The sequence below is a fragment of the Hypanus sabinus genome, chromosome 14 (assembly GCF_030144855.1).
Source record: "Hypanus sabinus isolate sHypSab1 chromosome 14, sHypSab1.hap1, whole genome shotgun sequence".
NCBI lineage: Eukaryota > Metazoa > Chordata > Chondrichthyes > Myliobatiformes > Dasyatidae > Hypanus > Hypanus sabinus.
The window spans coordinates 53,475,545-53,498,846 of record NC_082719.1 but is presented as its reverse complement, the minus strand read 5'-3'; the positions used below and the strand labels follow the sequence as shown (position 1 = coordinate 53,498,846).

Sequence of the window (23,302 nt, the reverse complement as noted above, 5' to 3'; positions counted from 1 at the left end):
ATGATATTAATAAGCAGCAGCCTCTCCGGACTCTGGATTGGGGATAGCCAAACGTTATGTGGATTTTCTGGTGTAGTCTGTTTTGTCATGTGTTTTTGTGATATCATTCTGGAGGAACATCATCTCATTTTTTAACTGCATTGCATTTGTGGTTTTTAAATGACAATAAACTGAAGCTGAATCTGAATTATGGGATCTCCAGTTCTCTCTATCAATAGGTGGCTCTTGGTCCAAGCTCCACCAAGATGATAGGCCTTAAAAAGTACAACCTTTTCCGGATGAGTGTACAGGAAACTTTACCAAAATGTTAACGTGTTACAGTATACCTTGAGCAGTAACTGCAGGGAACCATAGACTGCTGTTGGCAGCAGTAAGCATGGAGCAGAGAAGATTCGCTCAAGCCTCAGTATTCCACAAAGCAATTTGTGATTGGCCGCAGACAGCTGTGGAGGCCGTGAAGATTGATAGGTTCTTAATTAGTAAGGGTGTCAAAGGTCGGAGAATGGGGTTGAGAGGGTTAATAAATCAGGCATGATGGAATGACAGAGCTGAGTTGATGGGCTGAGTGGTCTAATTCTGATCCTACTTCTTATGATCCTGTGCTCTTTTAATTGAGAGCCCAGGAAGGAACCTGGAAAATGGTTCCACAGTGAAACTAAAACTGTCATGGTTACTCAGGTCAGATTTCACCACAGTCACACCCACTTTCAGATTATTACATAGGGGCAGAGTCATAAAGATTTGCATTGATATTTTGGCTGAACTTACCTGGAATTTGAATTTGTAAATTAAAGTGTTGTTTCTTTGAAGTGAGATTGTGCAGATGCTGGAAATCCTGAACAACACACCCTAAGTGCTGGAGGAACTCAGCAGGTCAGGCAGCATCCATGGAGGGGAATAAACAGTCAACTCCTCACCTGGTTTCACTTATCATTTTCCAGCTTGCACTCTTCTCCCTCCCCCACCTTCTTATTCTGGCTTCTTCCCCCTTCCTTTCCAGAGCAACACACAAGCTGTTAGAGGAACTCAGCGGGTTGAGCAGCTGCTTGTGTTCCCATTTAACTTTGCTTCTGATCAGCAGGTGGGCAGACTGCAGAGCCAATCGCCAGTTTCTTCTGACTATTCAGTAGCTGATTCCTTGCAAATGTAGCCACTTGTAAGTAGCTATGAATGTGGCTTTCTGTGTTGATTTTCATCTTCAGCTTATTAGTGTTGTGGTGATGACACAGGTTTCATATTGTCCCTGCCCAGTAACAGATATTGTACTAATTGTAAGTTCCCTCAATTAAAGTGCATTCCACTTTCAATATTGCTAATAAAAATGAATTGGACATTAGCAACATAGTAGAATAAAAATGGTGACTTGCTATGCATTAATCCATAAATAGATTGAAATGCAATCTAACAGAAACTTGAATGTAAGTACTCGATTTACTGGAAAAAAATTTGATCTAAGTAGTTCCAAAATTCCGATGGTAAATCCCAAACACCTTCACTCTCTTCAATTCACACTGGTATCACTGTACTACAAGGTGAAGTTTAATTGTCATTCAGCCATACATGAATACCCATGAATAAAGCCAAATGAAACAGCATTACTCCAGGGCCAAGGTGCAAAATATGGTACCAACAGTCACACACAGCACAAGGCACATATAGCACATATAAGATATCAGTAAAATACAGACACACAGAAAATATCTAGTCCAAGACCCCGAGTGTATGAATGTTGTAGCAGTCTGCAGTCGAGCACAATACAGCTTGTCTTCAGCCGAGTGCAGACTGGGGGGCAGCACTGACTGCAGCTTGGACGCCGTGCCACACTGTCTCCAGTGGACAGCCCTGATGCTTCTCTCCTGGGCGGCTGTAAACAGGTGACACTGCAGCCTGAGGCCTAGTCCTAGCTACAACTGAAGCCACACAGCTCCCCCGCCATCTGGCAATCAATCAGTGAGTCAAGCTTGCAGAATTCCCTTTAGCAATGTCCAACAGCATCTTGTCATCACAAGAACAATGACTAAGACGAGCACTTGCTGTTAGACTGCACACCACATTGTAAAAGACATTGGCAGGATGTTTACTTACTTAGCGCAAGTAGATTATGAATGTTATCCAAGAAAATAAAAAATAATAGTCTTGTCTTTCCCAAAAACAGAAAGCATTTTAGGACAATATCTAAGAAATGCATGCAAGTTGCAAGTCCATCACAAGTCATGGTCATGGTGGGAGCGTTTTGACATGATAATTATTAAAGCAGAATCACTACTCAATACACTGTGTCAATATTTGTTATACTTATCTCTAATACCTTTAACCCTGTTACTGTAGCTACTCAGGCCAAGATTCATTTGCAAATTATCACAATTTTGTTAAATTGATTTATTTCGAAATAATCTGATTGCTAAGTGTAACTCGATACTTTTACTCAGTACAATTTACTGTTGTAGAAAATCTATTGTAGTATCATGTGTATGACCCACAAGCATGTAAGCATGCTCCCTTTAGGAAGGAGGTACAGGAGTCCTAAAACCACACTCAAAGTTTTAGAAACATCTTCTTCCCTTTTGCCATCAGATTTCTGAAAGACCCATGAATCCATGAACACCACCTTGCCATTCCTCTTTTATGTTATTCATTTATTGTTGTAACTAAGTCTTAACAGAGTACTACTGTCACGAAACAACAAATTTCACATATGACTCAAAGATTGGGGGTGTAGTGGACAATGAGGAAGACTAACAAAGTTTACAGTGGGATCTAGATGAACTGGAATGAAAATTGGCAGATGAAATTTAATGCAGGCAAGTGTGAGGTGGTGCACTTTGGTAGGACCAAGCAGGGTAGATCTTAAACTGTGAGGGGTAGAGCACTGAGGAGTGCGGTAGAACAGAGGGATCTGTGAATACAGATCCATAATTCCTTGAAAGTGGCATCACAGATATATCAGATCATAAAGAAAGCTTTCAGCACATTGACCTTCATAAATCAAAGTACTGAGTACAGGAGTTGGGATGTTATGTTGAAGTTGTGGAAGATGTTGGTGAGGCTAAATTTGGAGCATTGTGTGCAGTGTTGGTCACCTACCTGCAGGAAAGATGTCAATAAGATTGAAAGAGTACAGAAAAATTTTACAAGGATGTTGCCAGGACTTGAGGACCTAAATTATTGAGAAAAGTTGAATAGGTTAAGACTTTATTCCTTAGAGCATAGAAGAATAAGGAGAGATTTGATATAGTATTCTAAAGGGAAGATGAGGCAACTGTGGCTGATGAGGAAGACAAAGACAGCATAAAAGCACAAAGAGAGTGATGCACCATCAATAACTCTCGGAGACGGGAAGTGAACGATAGGCTTTTATTAGCAGCAAAAGGGAGCATGACATCTTGGAGACTGAGGGAGGAGCAATGCCTCCAATCGCCTTTATATTGGGGTCTGTGGGAGGAGCCACAGGAGCAGTCAGCAGAGGGGCATGTCCAGACAGGTATACATAGTTTACCACAGAGAGGGCATTTAATAAAGCAAAAACTAGTGGGAAATTAGAGGGTTTGAAAGCTTTTTAAAAAAACAACAGAATGCGAGTAAAACAGCCATCAGAAGACAAAAGATAAAATATGAAGGTTGAGTCGGTGGTAAGGAAGGCAAATGTAAGACAAATTTAGATAAGTACAAGGATGGGAGGGGTACAGAGGGCTATGGTCCAGGTACAGGCTGATGGGGCAAGGCAGCTTAATAGTTCAGTATGGATGAGATGGGCTGAAGGGTTTGTTTCTGTGCTGTAGTGTTCTATGAGTGTATGACTCTATATGTCAGTGATAATAAATTCTGTTCTGAATCTGTTTCTGGAGGTTGCAGGTATAGACAAGTGCTAGTGCACACATTTTGATGTGGACAGTACAAAGTCATGTTTACATCAAAGGAAAATATCAAAGTCAGCATTAGTTAAACCTATCTTATGTCTTATCTTTTTGTAGCTAATACTCCTTAGAATTTTACTTTCTGTTTGCACAGCTACCTCTCCCTCATTCACTTCACACTCCTGACGTCTAATGTCACTCATCTCCCCTACCACTGCCCACTTGAATCCCAATCTGTCTTTATTCTGATAACTTTATCATCAAGCCCTGATGAGCCTGCTTAAAGCAACAAAACTGGATATGATAAAAATATTAATTACAAAGAGAAAATGCTGGGATACTCAGCAGATCAGGCAGCATCTGTAGAGACAGAGAGAGAGAAAGAGAAAACATTTCAGGTTAATGACATTGCATGAAAACTGGGAAAAGTGAGTAAACAAGTACATTTCAAAGTACATGGGTGAAGCCCTCCATCGGTCAGGGTTGAACATGGATGCAGCATCCTAGCTGTCAAGTCAATATGCAAGCCAGGGCAGTAGGATATGCAGAGCGACCTGTTGCCCATGCAGTAGGCTCCCCCTCTCCATGCAGCTGATGAACCCAAAGGAACGGCAGAAGCTGATACAATTCGGCACCAGCAGCGTTGCAAGAATTGCCGACATCGGACTGCCTTAGGGACTTCAGCTGTGGACTTTTCCTCAGGGTTTACTGCTTTTCCATAAAAAAATCTTCCCCACCAGTGGGTATGGCTGCAAGGCTTTGGAGGTCTGAGATCAGGGCTTTTCTTCTCCTGGACAAACTGCCAATCGCGGCTGATGAGCTCCAGCTGCACAAAGCAATTGGTTTCAAGGCACCAGTAACCCACCTATGCCCCTTCTCCTGTCAGTAGAAATGGTTTCACCAGGCTTAATAACTAAGCCACACGTGAAAGCCAGGAGCTAGACTTGGTTGTCAGAGGCTATTTGAGACACATGACTTCGGGAGCATTTAATAGGCAATAGGAGCTTAACCCCATGTCCAGTTATGACACCCTTGAAGAACTGCTTTAGAGGTGCAGGAAAGTGAAAAATAGCAAATAGAACAAAAGATTATTTTCCCATCACTTCTGGTCATTGATTTGAAACATCAACTCACCACAAAAACTGTCTGACCTGCAGAATTTTGTACTTTTTATCTCATTTTTCCTTCAGTTATGTTGAATTCACTGTCTTTCAGGAAGACATATCTTGAAGAATCTCAGCTTCTCTTTCCAACAGAAATCTGTTTTTTTTTCCACCTTGTTCATCAAAATGACTTGCTCTTTTACTTGATTTTAATAAGTTTTTGCATTAAGCTCATATCCATAATTGCATTTTTCTCCTAAGCAAACTTATTCAAGATGCATTCCAACTGAAATTCCACCTTCTTATCTTGGATCCATCCGTATTTACAGGCAAGTTTAAGCAACTCAGAATATCTTGACTCATAGTTCTCAATGCATCATGAGATCCATGCTTAATGACGCGTGTTGGCACTTGCACGTTCTTACCTTCTCTCTGCATCAGCACCGCCCTAAGTTAGACATTTTACATTCCTCCATTGATTTCCTTTTCTCTTCTGTCCTCCTTCATCTCCCTTCCATTTTCACTTGTCGCAATCAATTATAAATAACAGCCTTCATCACCCTCCCTTAGAGACACCACCAGCTTCTTTGTCGCTTCAGCACAGATATAGCTTTAGTACTCTCCACAACTTCCCCTTCCCTGCAAATGTGTTTATCTCACTGTTCATAGTTCTGACAAAAAGTCTTCATCTCAAAATTCTGTCTCTTTCTCCCACGATGCTGCCAGGCCTACTGAGTACTTCCAGCAGTTTTTCTCGCTGATGTTCTTTTCCTAATATCGCCTGTTCCCGTGTTTTCCCTTGACCCTGAAGCCCATCCTCCCGCCACCCCCCCCCCCCCACCCCATCATGATCTATAACCTACCTGAACTTTGAGCCAGCTTGCATGTGCAAGGCTGACCTAATAAGACACAATGGCCTGGGCATATGTGATAAAATTGCTGGATGTCTCTCAGACCTCTCCTAGACTCATACATGTTTCTTACAAAATGCTCCGGACTGTATATCTCGGAAGTCATGTGATTCAAAACGTCCTGCCAGTTCGTGAAGGAAAGCAGCCTTTCTGCAACAACTTCCTATCTGATCCATCAGCTTGAAACAGTTGAAAATATTTATACAGCTTAAAAATTTAAATCAAATTGAGAAAAAAATAAAAATAATTAATCTATTTATAATGTCAGACCGACATAAATCAACTAAATTAAGACAGGCCTTCTTAAATAACAATGATGGGATGGTGCTAGGTGAGCCAGCCTTATATTTGAGCCTCTATCTTTACACTGTGCCTAAATACAAAGTCAATTTAGCCCTTTGGTTCAGGACCCAATCATCGCCTGACGTCAGCAGCAGTTTAATAAGGCAACTCACCACAACCTTCAAGACCTATACTTGGCTTCGGCAACGAGACCCAGGTAATGACAAATGCTTACATTTTAAAAATATGCAGAGATCTAGCCAACTTGAAACAGCTTTTTGATACTGCTCTTCAAAGTGTAGCATGGTGATTTAATTCATTAACTCTGGCATAACGTTGAAAACCTAGTTTTCCATTTGTTTATTGTGAATCACTCTTGTATCTTCCCGCTGCCTAATAAACATTGTTACTACACTCTTACTTTATTTTGCTTCCCCATATCTCTGAGTGGGGTAATCAATTTCATAAAGTTTGATATATAATGAGCTAAAATTATATTTTTTCCTAATTGTTGATGATGGCAGAAGTGGGAATTGAGCAGATCCACTCTAAGAATGAATTGTCTTGAAAGTTCTGAAAGGGCTTCTACTACTTTGAATTGATTACTACAAAATGAAAAATATTGCCTGTAGTTTTCTGCCTTTGAATGGAATATCTGACAAGATCTAATCTGCAACTTGTCATTAAGCATGAAATTGTACTGGTTTTAAAGAAGGAAAATAATAAATGGTACAATGAAGATATCTGGTAATTCTGATTATTTTGATGCTGAAGGGTTGGGGTGGATGTTGCATAAAATATAGAAGAAAATATTTTCTATCTGAGCTAAAGACCAGTTTTCAGGCCAAGCACGTGCATTGAGATCAGATATGCATTTAGTTGTTGCAATTATCCAATTGACAAAGTGTATCATGTTGGGAAGAACGTGGAAGTCTGAAGCTGATGCCAATGGCTGAAAAAGCTAAACTATTGAGCTTTAGTTTAATTTGTGTTTCTCTCTTTACAGATCCAAATGATCCACTGGGCCTTTGGAGTCCTGTGCATTGCTATCGTAAGCGCCTTGCCTAAGTAATAAAATGTATTATTTTTAAGTGGAGCAGCAAAGAGAAACAAGAAACAGGTACTGAAGTATCAGGCTGACCCTCTCCTTTGATGTTGATAGAGATCTCAAGAAAGTCAGAAACTAATAACGCAAGAAAGGAACTTTGTACAGGCATGTCTCACTTTGGCTTTCTTTATTACTGCTACAAAGAGAACCATAGAACCATTGTGACTAATGAGTAAAGACCATTGGTATGCAAATTGTTGCTTCTGTGACTAGATACTTGCTGGAGAAACGACCTAATGAAGAGTTTTGTCCCAAAATGTCAACTCTTTATTCCCTTCCATAGATGTTACCTGATTTGCTGAGTTCCTCCAGGATTATTTGTGTGTTGCTCAAGATTTCCAGCATCTGAAGAATCTCTGGTACTTATAAAAGTCTAGAATCAGTGGTTAAAATGGCTTATCATTTAAAACAGAAATGAAGACTGTTTCTCTCAAAGTGAGTCTTTGGAACACTCTGCTTCAGGTTTGACATAGGAGTAAAGTGAACATAATTGTTAACAAATTCTTGCAAAACAAAGGAGTTGAAGATGATCTAGGTGGGAATGGGGAATCAAGGTTACAATCAGACCAGCTGTGACACACAGAACAACAGAATGACTTGTGAGTCCTTCTCCGAATTCTCCTCTCCAATTTCTGCAGCTGTATTAAATCATAAAGCAAAGTAACTAGATGATACAGATTTGCAGCAAAGAAGTAGATCTGTTCCATAGACATCTTTGTGATAATGAGACCAGCCAGTAGAATGCTTTATTGCTTTTTTAAGCATATAGTCAGAGGTTAGCAAACATTGCATTGTAATATTTTTAGGGATCATTAGTTCATAGGTTCCATTTTGGCACTACCCTATGATCCATGGCTCATTATAGTCTGGTATATTATTTATCAAGTCAAATAACTGGAGCATTTTTTCATCTATTTGATATAAGCATAAATGTAAAGAAAAGGCATGTGAAAGCCCGATTTAACTAGAAGACAGCTGGATCGTGAATCTGTAACAAAGAGTATAGATGAATGTTCAGTTACATTACTTTTTCCAAGTTCTATACACCAAATTAAAACCCTGAGATAAACCTAATTAATGCCAGCACAATCCAAACTATAACCTAAAAGCTGTATTTTTATTGATGCACCTAATTCATAGCTGACAATTCAAAAATGATAGTAAGTTCAGGAAGCAAATACAACAAACCTTATACGTAGGTAATTGAAGCAGAAACATTCACTGTAGGCCAAAGATTGAACCTCTTGAGGCATTATATTCAATTCTCAGATAACATATTGCATTGCTGATTGGTATGGAGGGGCCACTACACAGGATTAGGAAAAGTTGCAGGAAGTTGTAAACTCAGCCAGCCCCATCATAGGCACCAACTTCCTGGCATTAAGGACATCTTCAAACGGCAAATCCTCAGAAAGGCTGCATCCATCATTAAGGATCCCCATTACCCAGGACACGCTCTCTTCCTATTGCTACCATCAGTGAGGAGGTACAGGAGCCTGAGACATACACTCAATCTTCCCCTCTGCCATTAGATACCTGAATAGGCAATGACCACTATCTCACTAATTTTGCTCTTTCTTTCCACTGCTTCTTTAATTTATTTTTAAAATATACTACTTATTGTTCATTTATAGCTTTTTTATGAATTGTACTGTACTGCTGCCACAAAAAAAAGTTTTGCAACATACTACATGCCAGTGAAATTAAATCTGATTCTGCAGAGAGCCAACCGCTCAGGAATACTATGCCACTTTTTATCTCATCAAAGAAAACAAAATCTCACTTTCTTTTCTTATGCTAGATCTGGGATCTGGCACCAGACTATATGTCATTTTTGGCTGAAGTACCTGATTCAGCTGAATGCCACCTAATTTCAATTTGGAAAATATCTGCTATTTTTAAATTTCATGATAGATGCTCTCTGAATAGTAGCACTAAAATAAAACTAGTAATCTTATCTACTTCTGAAAAATTGTAGGTCCAACACAGATTAACTTGGATTCAATATTGTCTGAAGAAGTAAAAATAAAAGGAGCTGAAATGTTTTGTCCTTCCATTAAAACAATCTGATTCTCAACAAAATATCACAATAGTCATTACAATAAGAAAATATTGAAACAGGGTGGTTGGAAGCTGACCATTCCACACAGCTGAATGACAAAGAATATAATATCATGAATACAAGATTGATAAAAGATGTTTAAAAACTGAAGGAAAACAATTTCTATCACACAGTTATAAGGTGTGGGATTTGTTTTCAAGATCAGGGTTCAAGTTGAAAATTGCATGAGATTTTATGATTAGATATGTGGAAAAAGGGAAAATAATTAAAGGGACATTTGCAAATGTAATTACAACGATCTGGTCTTATTACAAACACTTGTGAATTGATGAGGTGGAACAGTCTGTTTATGCATCCGACCTTTATATGTGCTTCTATAAAATTCCTGTCTAATTAACTCTGAATTAATTGTGGAGAGTAATTCAAAAACTCACTTTAAGTATCCACATACAACTGTTGGATATTATGATGCTGATAGTTTAACAAATACAGTAACTGTCAATACACCAAAAGGCTAAGTAATAGGCTGTTCCTCCTGTACATGGCACTGGGGAGTTAGTTCACGTGTAATTCATGTTGAGATTCAAAATAGTCTATCCCATAACAAGAATTGAAACACATAAGGTTATTAAGGGATTGGGCACGCTAGAGGCAGGAAACATGTTCCCGATGTTGGGGGAGTCCAGAACCAGAGGTTACAGTTTAAGAATAAAGGGTAGGCCATTTAGAACAGAGTTCAGGGAAAACTTTTTCACCCAGAGAGTTGTGGATCTATGGAATGCTCTGCCTCAGAAAGCAGTGGAGGTCAATTCTCTGGAGGCTTTCAAAAAAGAGTTATATAGAGCTCTTAAACATAGTGGAGTCAAGGGATGTGGGGAGAAGGCAGGAACGGGGTACTGATTGTTTTTAGATCAGCCATGATCACATTGAATGGCGGTGCTGGTTTGAAGGGCCGAATGGCTTACTCCTGCACCTATTGTCTATTGTCTATGAGAATGTTTAAGAGCATTGCAAAGCACAGTAAATAAACTCCACTCTGGTATTTGTTAAGGAATAAACCAGAAAATTAATAGATGAGTTCTGTTGTGATGGATGTTTCTTAAATTCATATAATTACTATGTCATTTATTTCTGCTCAGAAACTAAACGATATCCTTGATTCCCCTTCATTTCTCTCAATCTTGATATCAGAAAACATTTTGGCATGAAAATAGAATTTCTTAGCACAGCTCTCTTTCAGCACACTTTTACTCTAAACTTGTACCTTGCCTGAGCTAAATAATTTTATACACTGTCTTTGGGTTATATATGGAAAAAAAAACATGTGTGCATCCAGGAGGAGATGCTTCAACATAACTACTCGCTCAATGCCTCAGCAGCAGAATACTCAGAAATTGTGTGCAATATCTGCTAAGTAAAGAAATTATTTGATGCTTCATGCATCAATCAACCTCTGCTTGAAAAAATGCTTTTCACTGGAGATGGCTGTCATTAAATACAAGTGCACACCAGAAGCTACAGACTCAGAATATGCAAAGTGCCTCAGCAAATGGAAGCATTTGCCTAGTTTTTATAGAAATTATATTCTGTATGTGCTCAACCTCCATCAACAAAGACATCAAATCCTTGACCACTGAACTGCCAGGGATTATATAATTACAAAGAAACCCTCTAGATGATCTTGTCCTTCTGATAAAACTATTGCCTCACTGAATGAGTATTTCAATCTGACAATATTTGCTGCACATTCCCTTCACTGGTCATCAAAAGTTCTATCTTTCCATGGCACCTTTGTATGGTCAGTCTGTCTGTCTGGCCCTAAGGCATGAAAGAACCACAATTTCTTACATCAGACATTAAGATGATGGAAGGCTGAACTTATCAGTGACCATCAGAACTTTCTCCTTACTTAGATTATGAGTGAATGTTTAATTACTGCTAATCTTCAAACATACTCCATATATCCAATTGGATGTGTTTACTTCAACTTTCAACCATATCTTGTTGACAAGCAATCTATTCTTTACCGTTGTCTATAATTTCGAAACATCTAGATTCTACCTCTCCAATTCTCCCTTTCTTTCCACCCTTAATGTGCTCCAAAGTTCTGTCCCCAGCATCCTTGTATGTATTAAGTTCTGTTTGTCAGTTTTCTTTTGGCCTAGCACTATATCACGTGGATAGTCAGAGGCTTTTTCCCAGGCCTGAAATGGCTGCCACAAGAGGGCACAGGTTTAAGGTGCCGAGGAGTAGGTGCAGAGGAGATGTCAGGGTTAAGTTTTTTTTATGCAGAGAGTGGTGAGTGCATGGAATGGGTTGCCAGCAACGGTGGTAGAGGTGGAACCGATAGGGTCTTTTAAGAGACTTTTGGATAGGTACATGGACCTTAGAAAAACAGAGGGCTATGGGTAACCCTAGTAATTTCTAAGGTAGGGACATGTTCAGCACAACTTTGTGGGCCAAAGGGTCTGTATTCTGCTGTAAGATTTCCATGTTTCTATGTTTCTGACTGGTCTACAGTAGCTCTTGGTTACCTAGTAAAACAAATTTGAACCTACGCATCTTGCCTTCACAGATTTCAATGCTACCTTTTCATGCTGCTTCTTTGTTCTTTGAAAGCTACACACAGAATAGACCCCAGAATATTTTCTGCATTACATCTCTTATTTATGGGAATATATATGTTATAGCTCATAAAGACGTGGAAACAGGTCCAGTGGGAGCACGCTCACCATCATAAATTAATTTACACCGATCCCATTTTATTATAGAGTCATAGAGAAGTACAGCATGGGTGTAGGACCTTCAGCCCACCTAGCCCATGCTAACCACGGTGCCCATCCAGCTGGTCCCAATTTCCAACAACCCAAATCCCTCTAAGCCCCATCCCTCCACATACCTATCCCAATGCTCCTTAAATGATATTATTGTAGCTACCTGGCAGCTCGTTCCATATACTAACCATAGTGTGAAAAAAGGTGGCATTCAAGTCCCTTTTAAATCTCTTCCCTCTCACATTAAATCTATAATCCTTAGTTTTGAACTCTGTTACTCTGGGGAAAAGTTCTTTTCTACCCTTCTGTAGAAAAGTTTGCCAAGAACAATCATGGTCATACCATGATCACCTACGTCATACAACACTACACAAAAAATGATAATGACCCGGAGTAAATGACTGCTACCATCTACATTATATATGCCTCTCATAACTTTAAACATTTCTATTACATCACCCCTTATAAACATTTCTATTACATCACCCCTACGTACAAGAATAAAGACGTAAAGACATAGTCAGACCAACCTCTACTTATAACTCAGCTCCTCTAGTCCTGGTGCTATCCTCGCAAATGTTTTCTGCACTCTCTCCATTTTAATCACATCTTTTCTATAACAGTACTTCAAATGCAGCCTCACAAATGTGTTATACAACAACAAAGTATTTGTCCCAATGCCTAAATGCAGTGGCCTCAGTGATGAAGTCCAACATCCTAAATGCCTTTTTCACCAACTTGTCAACTTGTCATAGACTATTGACTTGTACTCCTAGATCGTTCTACTCCATTACACTCTCTAATGCCCTACCATTCATATTACAAGATCTTCATTGGTTTAACTTTGTAAAGTGTATCACCTCACACATCCGTATAGAGCTCCATTTACCACTCCTCAGCCCACATCCCAACTGATCAAGACAGCCTGTGATCTATGATAACCTTTCTTAATGTCAACACCACATCCTAACTTTGTGTCATCCGCAAACTTATTGATCTAGATTTGTTCATTCACACCCAACTCACTTAGATAAACAACATTGACCCTTGGATCACACCATTATTCATTGAGCTCCATTTCAATAAACAGCCTTCATCCACCACCCTCTGGTTCCTACCTCAAAAAGCAACTTTGAATTTGCTTAACTACCACTCCCCAGATGCCATGGGAACTAACCTTTCAGACTATCCTATCATGTGGGATCTTGTTGAAGACTTTCCTAAAGTCAACGGACAACAACCACTTACTCTCATTGCCCCTTTCAGTTAGCTCTACGAAAAGCCTCTAAAATATTTGTCAAGCACAACATTCCACACATAAAGCATACTGTCTCCTACTAATCAGACTCTGTCTATCCAAATGCTGGTAGATCCTGTCCCTCAGAATCCCCTCCAGTAACTTTCCACTACTGATGTCAGGCTGAACAGCTTGTAGATCCTTGGCTTGTCTTTGCTACACCTATTGAACAACAGAATAAAATTAATCATCTTCCATTCAGTGGCTGACAATGAAGCAAATATCTTCACTGATGCCTCCATAACTCCTCTTAAAAAAAGTTCAAAGCTCAAAGTAAACGTATTATTAAAGTACACCTATGTCACCAAATACTACACTAAGATTAATTTTCTTGCAGACTTGCATGGTAGATACAAAGAAACACAATTGAATCAATGAAAAACCACACACAACAAAGATGAACAAACAACCAATATCAACAAACTGCAAACGCAAAAAATGGAAAAGATAGTAATGATAATAAATAAATATCAACAACATGAGTTGCAGAGTCCATAAGAGTAAATCCATAGATTGTGGAATCAGCGTTGTGGAGATTGAAGTTATCCCCTCTGGTTCAAGAACCTTATGGTTGAGTGGTAATAACTGTGGCCTCCCACAAAGTCTGAGGATACTCTCAGTCAGGCCCTATGGATTTATCCACCTTTATTCCCTGTAAGTCTTCAAGTACCTCCTACCTGATCCTCCAAAAATCCTCCAATGCTTGACCTTATCTCTTGAGCAACCATCATTTTCTACTCAGTAAATAGCAAGGAAAAATAATCATTAACATTCACCCATCTCCAGGAGTTCAAAACATAGGCAACCTTACTCAACTTTAAGGGGATCTACTCTCTCCCTAGCTACACTTTTACTCTTAATTTCTTAATACCTCTTGGGATTTCTCTTAACTTTACCTGCCATCTCATACCCTCTCTTTGCCTTCCTGATTTCCTGTATTCTGAATCTTTTTATAGTCATCGAGGGATTCACCTGATCCCAACATCTTAAACCCAATGCATGTCTATTTATTTGACCAGAACCTCTATATCTCTCATCAGCTAAGGTCCCTACACTTGCCAGTTTTACCCTTCACACTAACAAGAACATGTTGCTCCTGGATAATTGCTATAACACTCTTAAAAGCCTCGCACTTGCCATTCATTCATTGCCCTTCAAACAGACTTACTCAATTAACTTTTGATAGACCTTGTCTAATTCCCCCATAATTAGTTTAGCAGAGGTTGGGATTGAACTGGAGGCAATGGTGCAGTGAGATGGGAGTTCTGATAGCTGCAGCACTATGTCTCCAATCGTAATGTTATTGGAATTATTTATGGGGAATGAAGTTGACCCAGGAAATCCTGAAGAGAGAAATCAAGTTAGAGTAGGTGAGGAGTGAAGTTAAAGATGCCTGCTCAAGGAACTTCTTTTCTTATGTGTTCATCACAGAAGAGCATCTGTGGTTTTGAATTTTATCTCCACAAAATGGAATATATCTCTGGCTATGCAACTAAAAATCTGTCAGGACATCTTTTAATGGGGACAGGAATAATGTGTGCTTTTTAAAGAGCTGGATGTTAATGACAATAAACTGCAGACATTTCATGCAGAAAAATGCCAGTCATCCGAGGTAAGTTCTCACCCAATATTAGTTCCCACCAATTCTGCACCCCTGCAGGACCCATCCACCAAAATATATTTATTTACTTAGAGGTGCAGTTCTTCAACAGGCTCAGTAACAAGCCCATGCTGCCCAATTACACTTATGTGAGCTGGTAACCATACACCCCTGGAGCCTCGGAGGGAACCGGAATAACTGGAGGAAACCCATGTAGTTACAGGGGACATACAACCTTGTTACAGAGAGCAGCAGGAAATGAACTTGGGCAGTGGGCACATACCATCATGCTAACTGCTACTCTGTACTCTTTCTTTTCTTATTCATTTACTGTTTATCTGATTTGCTGGAAAATATCGCTAATAATATTCCTTCAATGGTCACACTCTAAAACTTCTCATAGAAAGAATATCATCAAAAACATTCACTCTTCTGTTTCCATTTCTACTCCTAAATTTATGTCTACTTGCTACCATTCATTTGGAAAGTGGATGTTCTAACTTCTATCATTTTGAATTCCTATGCCTTTAACTAATTCTGAGGCATGAAATACTTTTCCATCTCTTGACAGAAATCCGAAACTGGGTTTATCTCCGTCAATGTCATTGAACTGGTGCCCATCAATGGAATGTTCTTACCCACTGTATCCAGCACAACAAACTATTGTGGTTGCTATAAGCCAGAAGTGAAACAGAAAATGCTAGTAAACATTGTTAACAACAAGGCAGCAATCTTGATCTCTTACAGCCTTTCCCCGAGAGTGGTATCAAGACCTGACAATAAAAATAAACTCAGTTGGAATCGGAGGAAAGTTTCTGCTGAATGGAATGCAATCCAGTCTAAAAAAATGTTGTAAAGACGCTTTGATTGCAGTGTGATTGCTTCAGTTGCAAGGTATCATTCCAGAAGTTTTCTTCTGGGCAGCAATCTAGCCTAACCAGTCCACAGCTGGTTCATGTATGTCAATTTCCCCATCACACATTGGAATGACTTGAAATGTTGATTTTCTTTCCCCCTCCACATAACTGCTGAGTATCCCCAACACTTTCTGCATTTCCAGTTAAAGATGGCACTTCTGACAATAGGCGATGGCTTACTGATGGTTCATAAAGCAAGAAGTACAACTAAATACTTCATTATTAGCACTTTTCTGTGGTAACTTGTAATAAACTATCACCACATACAATGCAGAGGTGAGTGAAGGCAAGGTTGCCTCGAAGGTCAGGCTGTGCCGTTCCTATGCGAAGTCGAGGTATAGCCAAGGGGAAGTGGTTGGAGCGAGATCAGGGCATGTTTGAGATGGAGTTGGTGTTGGCGACAGGTTTGAGGTGAGTGGAGCAGAGGCTGGATTGATCCAAGTGCAAGGCTGATTTGGAAAGGTCTGGTACAGGCTGGTATGTGGTGGTGGGCTCCAGCCCAAAGCATCTCCATTCAGTGGGGCCCAGGTCCTAGTGCAGGGACAACTCGATGTTTGGACAATTTAAACAGCGGGGCAGATTGACTGAAAAGGCAGGCTGTCGGGACCGGATGCAAGGGCCGGGCTTATTCTGCTATCTGCCCCATGATGTTTACTCCACCGAGGCTGTGTCCTGCTCTGGGCTTCGTGACAACTTGCCCCACTATGTGATGAACTGAGGCTGAGGTGATGGGCCTGCTCTGCCTGCCCCGGGCTTCAGGTTTATGGACTCACTTTTTCTCTGAATGCTGTTGCTTGCTTTTATTGTTAGCACGATTTGTCTTTTTTTCTCTCTCTCTCTGCACTGGGTATTGGTCTTTTTTTAACTGGGTTCTTTCGGGTTTCTTGTTTTGTGGCTGCCTGGAAGCAGATAAATCTCAAGGTTGTATAATTTTGATAATAAATGTACTTCAAACTTTGAACTTTGATTTAGGGATGTTTACCAAGAATTTTAGTGTTCACCTTCATTTGAGATGTTTGAGATCATGATACAGTTTATACCTGCATGGAGCAATACTTTAACAACAGTCAGGATGACATGTTATACTCCGTGTTGTACATGTGCCAGACAATTGCCACCTCCAATGTAAGAAATCCAAAGTAGCTGTTTGGCACTCAATGACACAACCGTCACCAAATCGCTCATCGGCAATATCTTGGTGGAAGTATGGGAAGAAGTCTTCATTGATCATGAAAATGCTTCCACAACAAGGACAGGTCAGAGAAAGGTATTCAGTCACAAGTGTCTCACTTTCCAATTCATTTAAGCAGTCTTACCATCTATAAAGCATAACTTCGGTATGTAGCAAAACTCTTTTGCATATCTGGGGAACTATAGGTTCAATAACACTCAAGAAAATTCAGCACTGTCCTGTACAAAACAATCCACTTGAGTAACTTCTTTTTCACTATCTTCAACATGCTTTCCTTCTATCATTGGCTCTCAATAAAATCAATGAATACTCTCTATAAAATGGTCACTAACAACCGCACACAGACTCTTCAATGGATATTCCCAACCTACTATCTCTACTGTTCAAGTTGAAAAGGACACACAAACACAAGGAAACACAACTAAGGATAAGTTTCTGTCCAAATCATACAACACTTTAACTTGGAAATTCACTATAATTCTTTCATTCATCACTTAGTCAACTTCCTTGAACAGCATAGTGGGTTACATGGACTCAAGCAGTTCAAGACAGCGGCTCAGCTTAGTAAATGCAAATAGAACATAAAACATAGAAGAGTGTAGCACAGTACTGGCCCTTTGGCCTCTGGTGATGTGCAAATGTTCTTAACCTCCTCCAAGATCAATCTAACCTTTCCCTTCTGTTTTTCTTTTGTCCACATGCCTATCTAAGATTCTCTAAAGTTCCCCTAATATATCTGCCTTCACTACAAACCCAGCAGTGCCTTCCTTGCACTTATCACTCTCTGTGTAAAAATAGCCATCTTTGACAAAGATCATGAGTCCCATCCAGAACAGATCATTGTGGAACACCACTAATCATGGATCTCTAGGCAGAATACAGTCCATTTACTGTCATCCTCTGCCTTCTGAGAGCAAGCCAATTCTGAACCCACATAGACAAGTTTCCCTGGATACCATGCCGCCTGACTTTCTCAGTGAGCTTAACATGGGGAGCCATTTTGAACACCTTACACCACATCCACCACTCCACTTTCATCAATTTGTTTATCATTTCAAAAAAAAGTCAATCAGGCTCATGAGACAAGGTATGCCCCACACAAAGCCATGCCAACTATACCTAATCAGACCATGATAAGGAATATCAAAATGTTCATAAATCCTTTCTCTAAGAATCATCTCCAGGTTTGACCAAAAATAATGCAAAACTCAGTAGTCTAGAATTCCCAGAACTAACCCCCTTCCTTTCTTGAACACAGGAATAACATCTGCCACCGTTTGATCTTCTGTTACTACTCTTATGGTGAGGATGCAAAGATCATCACCACAGAAATCTCTTCCCTCACTTCCAGTAGTAACCTGGAATATATTCCATCCATCCCCAGGGACTTACCTATCCAAGTGTTTCTCAAAAGTTCCAGCACAACTTCCTTCTTAACATCAACTTGTTTCAGCATATTAACCTGTTCTACATCATTCTTATGTTTATCAAGGTCCCTCTCACTGGTGAAAACTTAAGCATGTAATAAAGGACCTCCCCTACCTCCTCTTCCTCCAGGCATATGGTTCCTCGTTTATCTCTGATCGGTCCTACTCTCACTCTAGTCATCCTCCAGTTCTTCACAGACATATAGAACTCCTTGGAGTTTTCCTTAATCCTATTTTCCAAGGTCTTCACATGTCCCCTTCAAGCTCTCCTAATTTCCTTCTTATACTCCTTCCTGGTTACTTTGTGACTTTCAAAAGCCTTGTCTAATTTTTACTTCCTAAATCTTAAGTATAATTCTTTTTTCCTCTTTACTAAATGTTCCACTTCCTTGTCAACAATGTTTCTTTCATCTTATCATCCTTTCCCTGCCTCAATGGGACAAACCTATCCAGAAACCCATGCAAATGCTCTCTAAACAACCTGCACATTCCAATGTTCACTTCTGTGGGAATACCTGCTCCCAATTCACGCACAGAAGTTTCTGCTTAATAGCATCATAATTCGCCCAGTGATATACTTTCCCATTCTGTTCTACTGCTATTCTTGACTAAGGCTATGCTAAAGGTCAGGAAGTTGTGGTTACTGTCTCCAAAATGCTCACCCTAAAGAGATCTGATATCTGACCAGGTTATTTGCCTAGTACTAGATCCAGTATGACCTTACATTCTGTCTATTTGTCTACATATTGTATCAGGAACCATTCCTGGATACACCTGATAAATGCTGCTGCATATAAACCTCTTTACTAAGGAGGTGCTAATCAATATTAGGGAAGTTGAAGTCTTCCATAACAACAACTCTATTATTTTTGCACCTTTCCAAAATCTGCCTACCAATCTGTTCCTTGGTGTCTCTGTTGCAATTAGGGGCAGGGGGAGTTTGTCTACACAATACTCTCAATAGCATGATTGTTCCCTTTCTGTTCCTGACTTCCACCCACATTGTCTCATCTGTCCACAACATCATCCATTTCTGCAGCCCTGGTACAATCCCTGGTGAGCAATGCCACTCCCCCAGCTCTTTTAGCTCTCTCCCTGTCCCTTTTGAAACATCTAAACTGCAAGACATCCAGCAGCCAGTCTCTGGGATGGGTAGGGATGGATAATAAATACTGAGCTTGCCAATACATTCCACAGATTAAAATAATGTTTTCTTTGGAATGAAAAATAACAACATTTAATATGTAGTATATAAAAATAACAAACTATATATATATACACTCAGTAGCTATTTTGTTAGGTACACCTGCACAACTGCTCATTCATGCAAATATCTAATCAGCCAATTATGTGACAGCAGCTTAGTGCATAAAAACATGGAGACATGGTCAAAAGGTTTGGTTGTTGTTCAGACCAAATATCAGAATGGGGAAAAATGTGATCTGAGTGTCTTTGACCACGGAATCATTATTAGTACCAGACAGGATGGCTTGAGTATCTCAGAAACTGCTGATATCTTGGGATCTTCACACACAACAGTCTCTAAAGTTTACAGAGAATGGCACAAGAAACAAAAAACATCTAGTGAGCAGCAGTACTATAGACAAAAATGCCTTGTTCATGAAGGAGGTCAGAGGAGAATGGCTGGACAGGTTCAGGCTGACAGGAAGACAACAATAACTCAAATAACCATGCATTACAACAGTCGTGTGCAGAGACCTCACCAGTCCTGCACATGGTAAAGTGGCCACTGAGTGTATGTCACTATTTTAACAGTGAACGCAAAATGAAATTATAGTTTCCCATTCTATATATTAACTTCTACTTTAATTAAACACTTCAAGCTGTTCGACAGAAGTGTCATCAAGTACCAAACATGCCACTGTATTTCAAAAATAATGACCGAAGACTTGTCGGAAAGATAACACCTTCAGGAGAGAATGAGAGGGCGAATGAAGGTTGATAGAGGTAATTCCAGATATCAGGTCAATGCAGAATCAACCGCCAAAGGTGAGCAGATTCACATCAAGAAGAGTCTCACCATTCTAAAATGTTAATCTTGTTTCTTTTTCTTTAGACACTAAGTGGTCTGAAGGAACATGTTCAGCTTTTTCTCACATTCTTTAATATGAATATACATTTGTCTACTTATTTCTATTCATGTGAAACTACTGAAAGATTATAAATTAAATATAAATGAAACATCATAATAGAAATTGTCATAGTTTATAATGTACTAAAGCATTGTATAAACACACTGAAGATGAACCTTGAGGAATACACAGAAAGGGACCAGAATCAGATTTATTATTACTGATTTATATCACTTATTTGTGGTTGCAGTACAAGAAAAATATAATGCAGAATACGAAGAATGGCAAGATAGTGTTTGTGGGTTCATGGACTATTAGAAATCTGTTAGTGAAGGAGAAGAAGCTATTTTTGAATCACTGAGTGTGCGTCCTCCTGCTTCTGTACCTCCTTCCTGATACAGTAAGGAGAAGATAGCATTTACTGGATGGTTTGAAGGATTAGGGATGTCTCCATACAGGAACTTAAGGATAGAAACAAAGATGGGCCTTTGGGTTTTTATTGCCCAACAAGAACATCATGGTTAAAGTGCTGTGCCGTACTCTTGCACTATCACCACATCCCTTGATTCATTTCATAAGCCAAAAGCCTATGAGAAATCAATGGAGGATAAGGAACAAGTCTTCCTAAAGGCAATTGACCTGAAACGCTAATTACGTTTCTCTCTGGACACGGCTGCCCGATTTGCTGAGTATTTACTTGTTTAGATTTTATTTCACGTTTCCAGCAACCATGGTACCAAAATTGAAAATGAATGGACGGAATATCTGTTTCCCTAAACCTGAGCAGGCCTCGGGAAAACTTTGGTTACAACTGAGCCTTGCAGTTAAACGGACTTCTCTGTCGTTGGTTTCGTCCAGGCAAAACCAGCTACTCCAACCTACAGGTTCTGACAGCGGGATCTTCAAAAGTAATCCCACCCTCCTGCTACGTTTGATGTCCACAAACATTAAATGCTTGCAACCTCAACGAGTATCCTGAAGAAATTCACCGTTCAACCTAAATGCAAACACACGTGCTTTCAAATGGATGACCAATTAACTCCGGACCTTCCAAATGAATCCGCAAGTACTCCGCCTGCCTGGTCTGCTGAGTTCCTCCAGCATTTTGGTGTGTTGTCCGCAAGTACGGCGCTGAGAACAAATTCTTCCTTCATACTCTCAAAGGACGGCAAATTTTGGACGGATAAAACTTACTACTGCAATAAACTCTACTGTCTCCCTGTTACTCGCGTCTGCTTTACCAGCTAATTCAGTTTGCATGTGTTTTCATATCGGGTGCTTCCTCGTCATTACAACAGCTAGTCTGCTTCAGAACCAAATCGCCCACACCAGGCTAACCGGAGTTTTAATATGCAACGAAGCAGAGAATCTCCAATAACATACAGTATTTTTTTCCAAAGAAAGGCCAAACATTCAGTCTTATGATACGCATTCGGGACAAAAGTCGCCAAGAAGAGCGAATAAGTTCACGGGTAAGAGAGGCAGAGATGAAAAGAGAGAGAGAATCAGGCAGAGTCGATCAGAATAGTACACACAAAATGCTGGATGAAATCAGCAGGTCAGGCAAAGGAATAAAGAGTCGACGAATAAAGGCTGGGACTACAAAATCATCGTGTGTTTCTGACTGCAGGGCAACATATAAAAGTAAATAAAACGTAACCTCCGTATATTCAATTCTTCCTTTCAAACTGTGAGGCAACATTCAACAGTGGACTATGATCCACTGGTGGAGAATTCCTCTGGAAACCGGTTACTTTATTTACATTTTACAGTTCGACAAAAGTTAAAGTTGTACAAAATCACGGACAAATAACGCGAAACTGTGCTTTTCATTGGGAGCATTAAACCCAGCAACACATTTCAAATTATCAATATTCCGAGAGTAAATAAACAGTCGCTTCCTTGCCTTGACGAACTATCAGCGTGAGCAGCAAAGCTGGAACCCAGCGCATGATGCCTGGAGAGTAGAGTGTGTTTATTCGATTGAATCACCTGCCGGAGTGAAACGCTTAGCTCTGAAGTCGCAAGTCTCAGCCTCACACGGCTCTCTGATCCGCTTCGCGCACTTCCCACCAGTTTTACGGAATGCCGCCGCCTCTGACGCGCTTCCCCTTTTCTCCTGAAGAATGCTCTGTCCTCTCATTGCACCAACCCTCCAGAAGTTTTACTATTGCCTTTGTTGTCGTGCGTGTATTTGAATAACCGTCACTCACAAAGCAAATGAGTTGTTTCCTAAGTGAATTTAAAAATATAAACGAATCGATGAATTTCATTCACCGCTGAACATGTTAAAAAGGAATATGATGAAAAGGTAAAGCATCAGTCAGCATCCATATAAAGCTGAAGCTGAGTTTCAACTCGTCTTTTTCACTTCGTTACCATCACGACCGTACGACTTGCTGGTTTTATTTCTGATAACCTTCATTTTGGCTTTTTTTCCCCATCTTTTATTAGCTTAATTTTAGGCAACGGGTCATATTGATATATGCGGATGTCTGAGCAGCAGCCAATAAATACTATGCATCAAAACTCTGATTAGGGAAGCAAATAGGTATCGCTTAAGCCAACCGGAATTGGCGGTTAAAAGCGCTGATGTACAACAACCATATGGGGTGGGGGAACAAAAATTTCAACAACCCCTAAGAAAATACAGAGGGAATGTTCCACTTGCATAAATACAAG

The 23,302-nt window shown here is 39.9% G+C and overlaps 1 protein-coding gene across 2 annotated transcripts in view; it reads right to left on the bottom strand.

Annotated features, from left to right (window-relative positions):
- The window catches only part of kita (KIT proto-oncogene, receptor tyrosine kinase a), a 70,848-nt gene extending 48,031 nt beyond the window's left edge, over positions 1-22,817 (bottom strand). For both annotated transcript variants that reach the window (XM_059989215.1, XM_059989216.1), the window contains exon 1: positions 22,527-22,817. In XM_059989215.1, the coding sequence (XP_059845198.1) occupies positions 22,527-22,572 (46 nt within the window). In that variant the 5' untranslated portion in view covers positions 22,573-22,817. The remainder of the gene's footprint in view (positions 1-22,526) is intronic.
- Between the last annotated feature and the right edge of the window lie 485 nt (positions 22,818-23,302).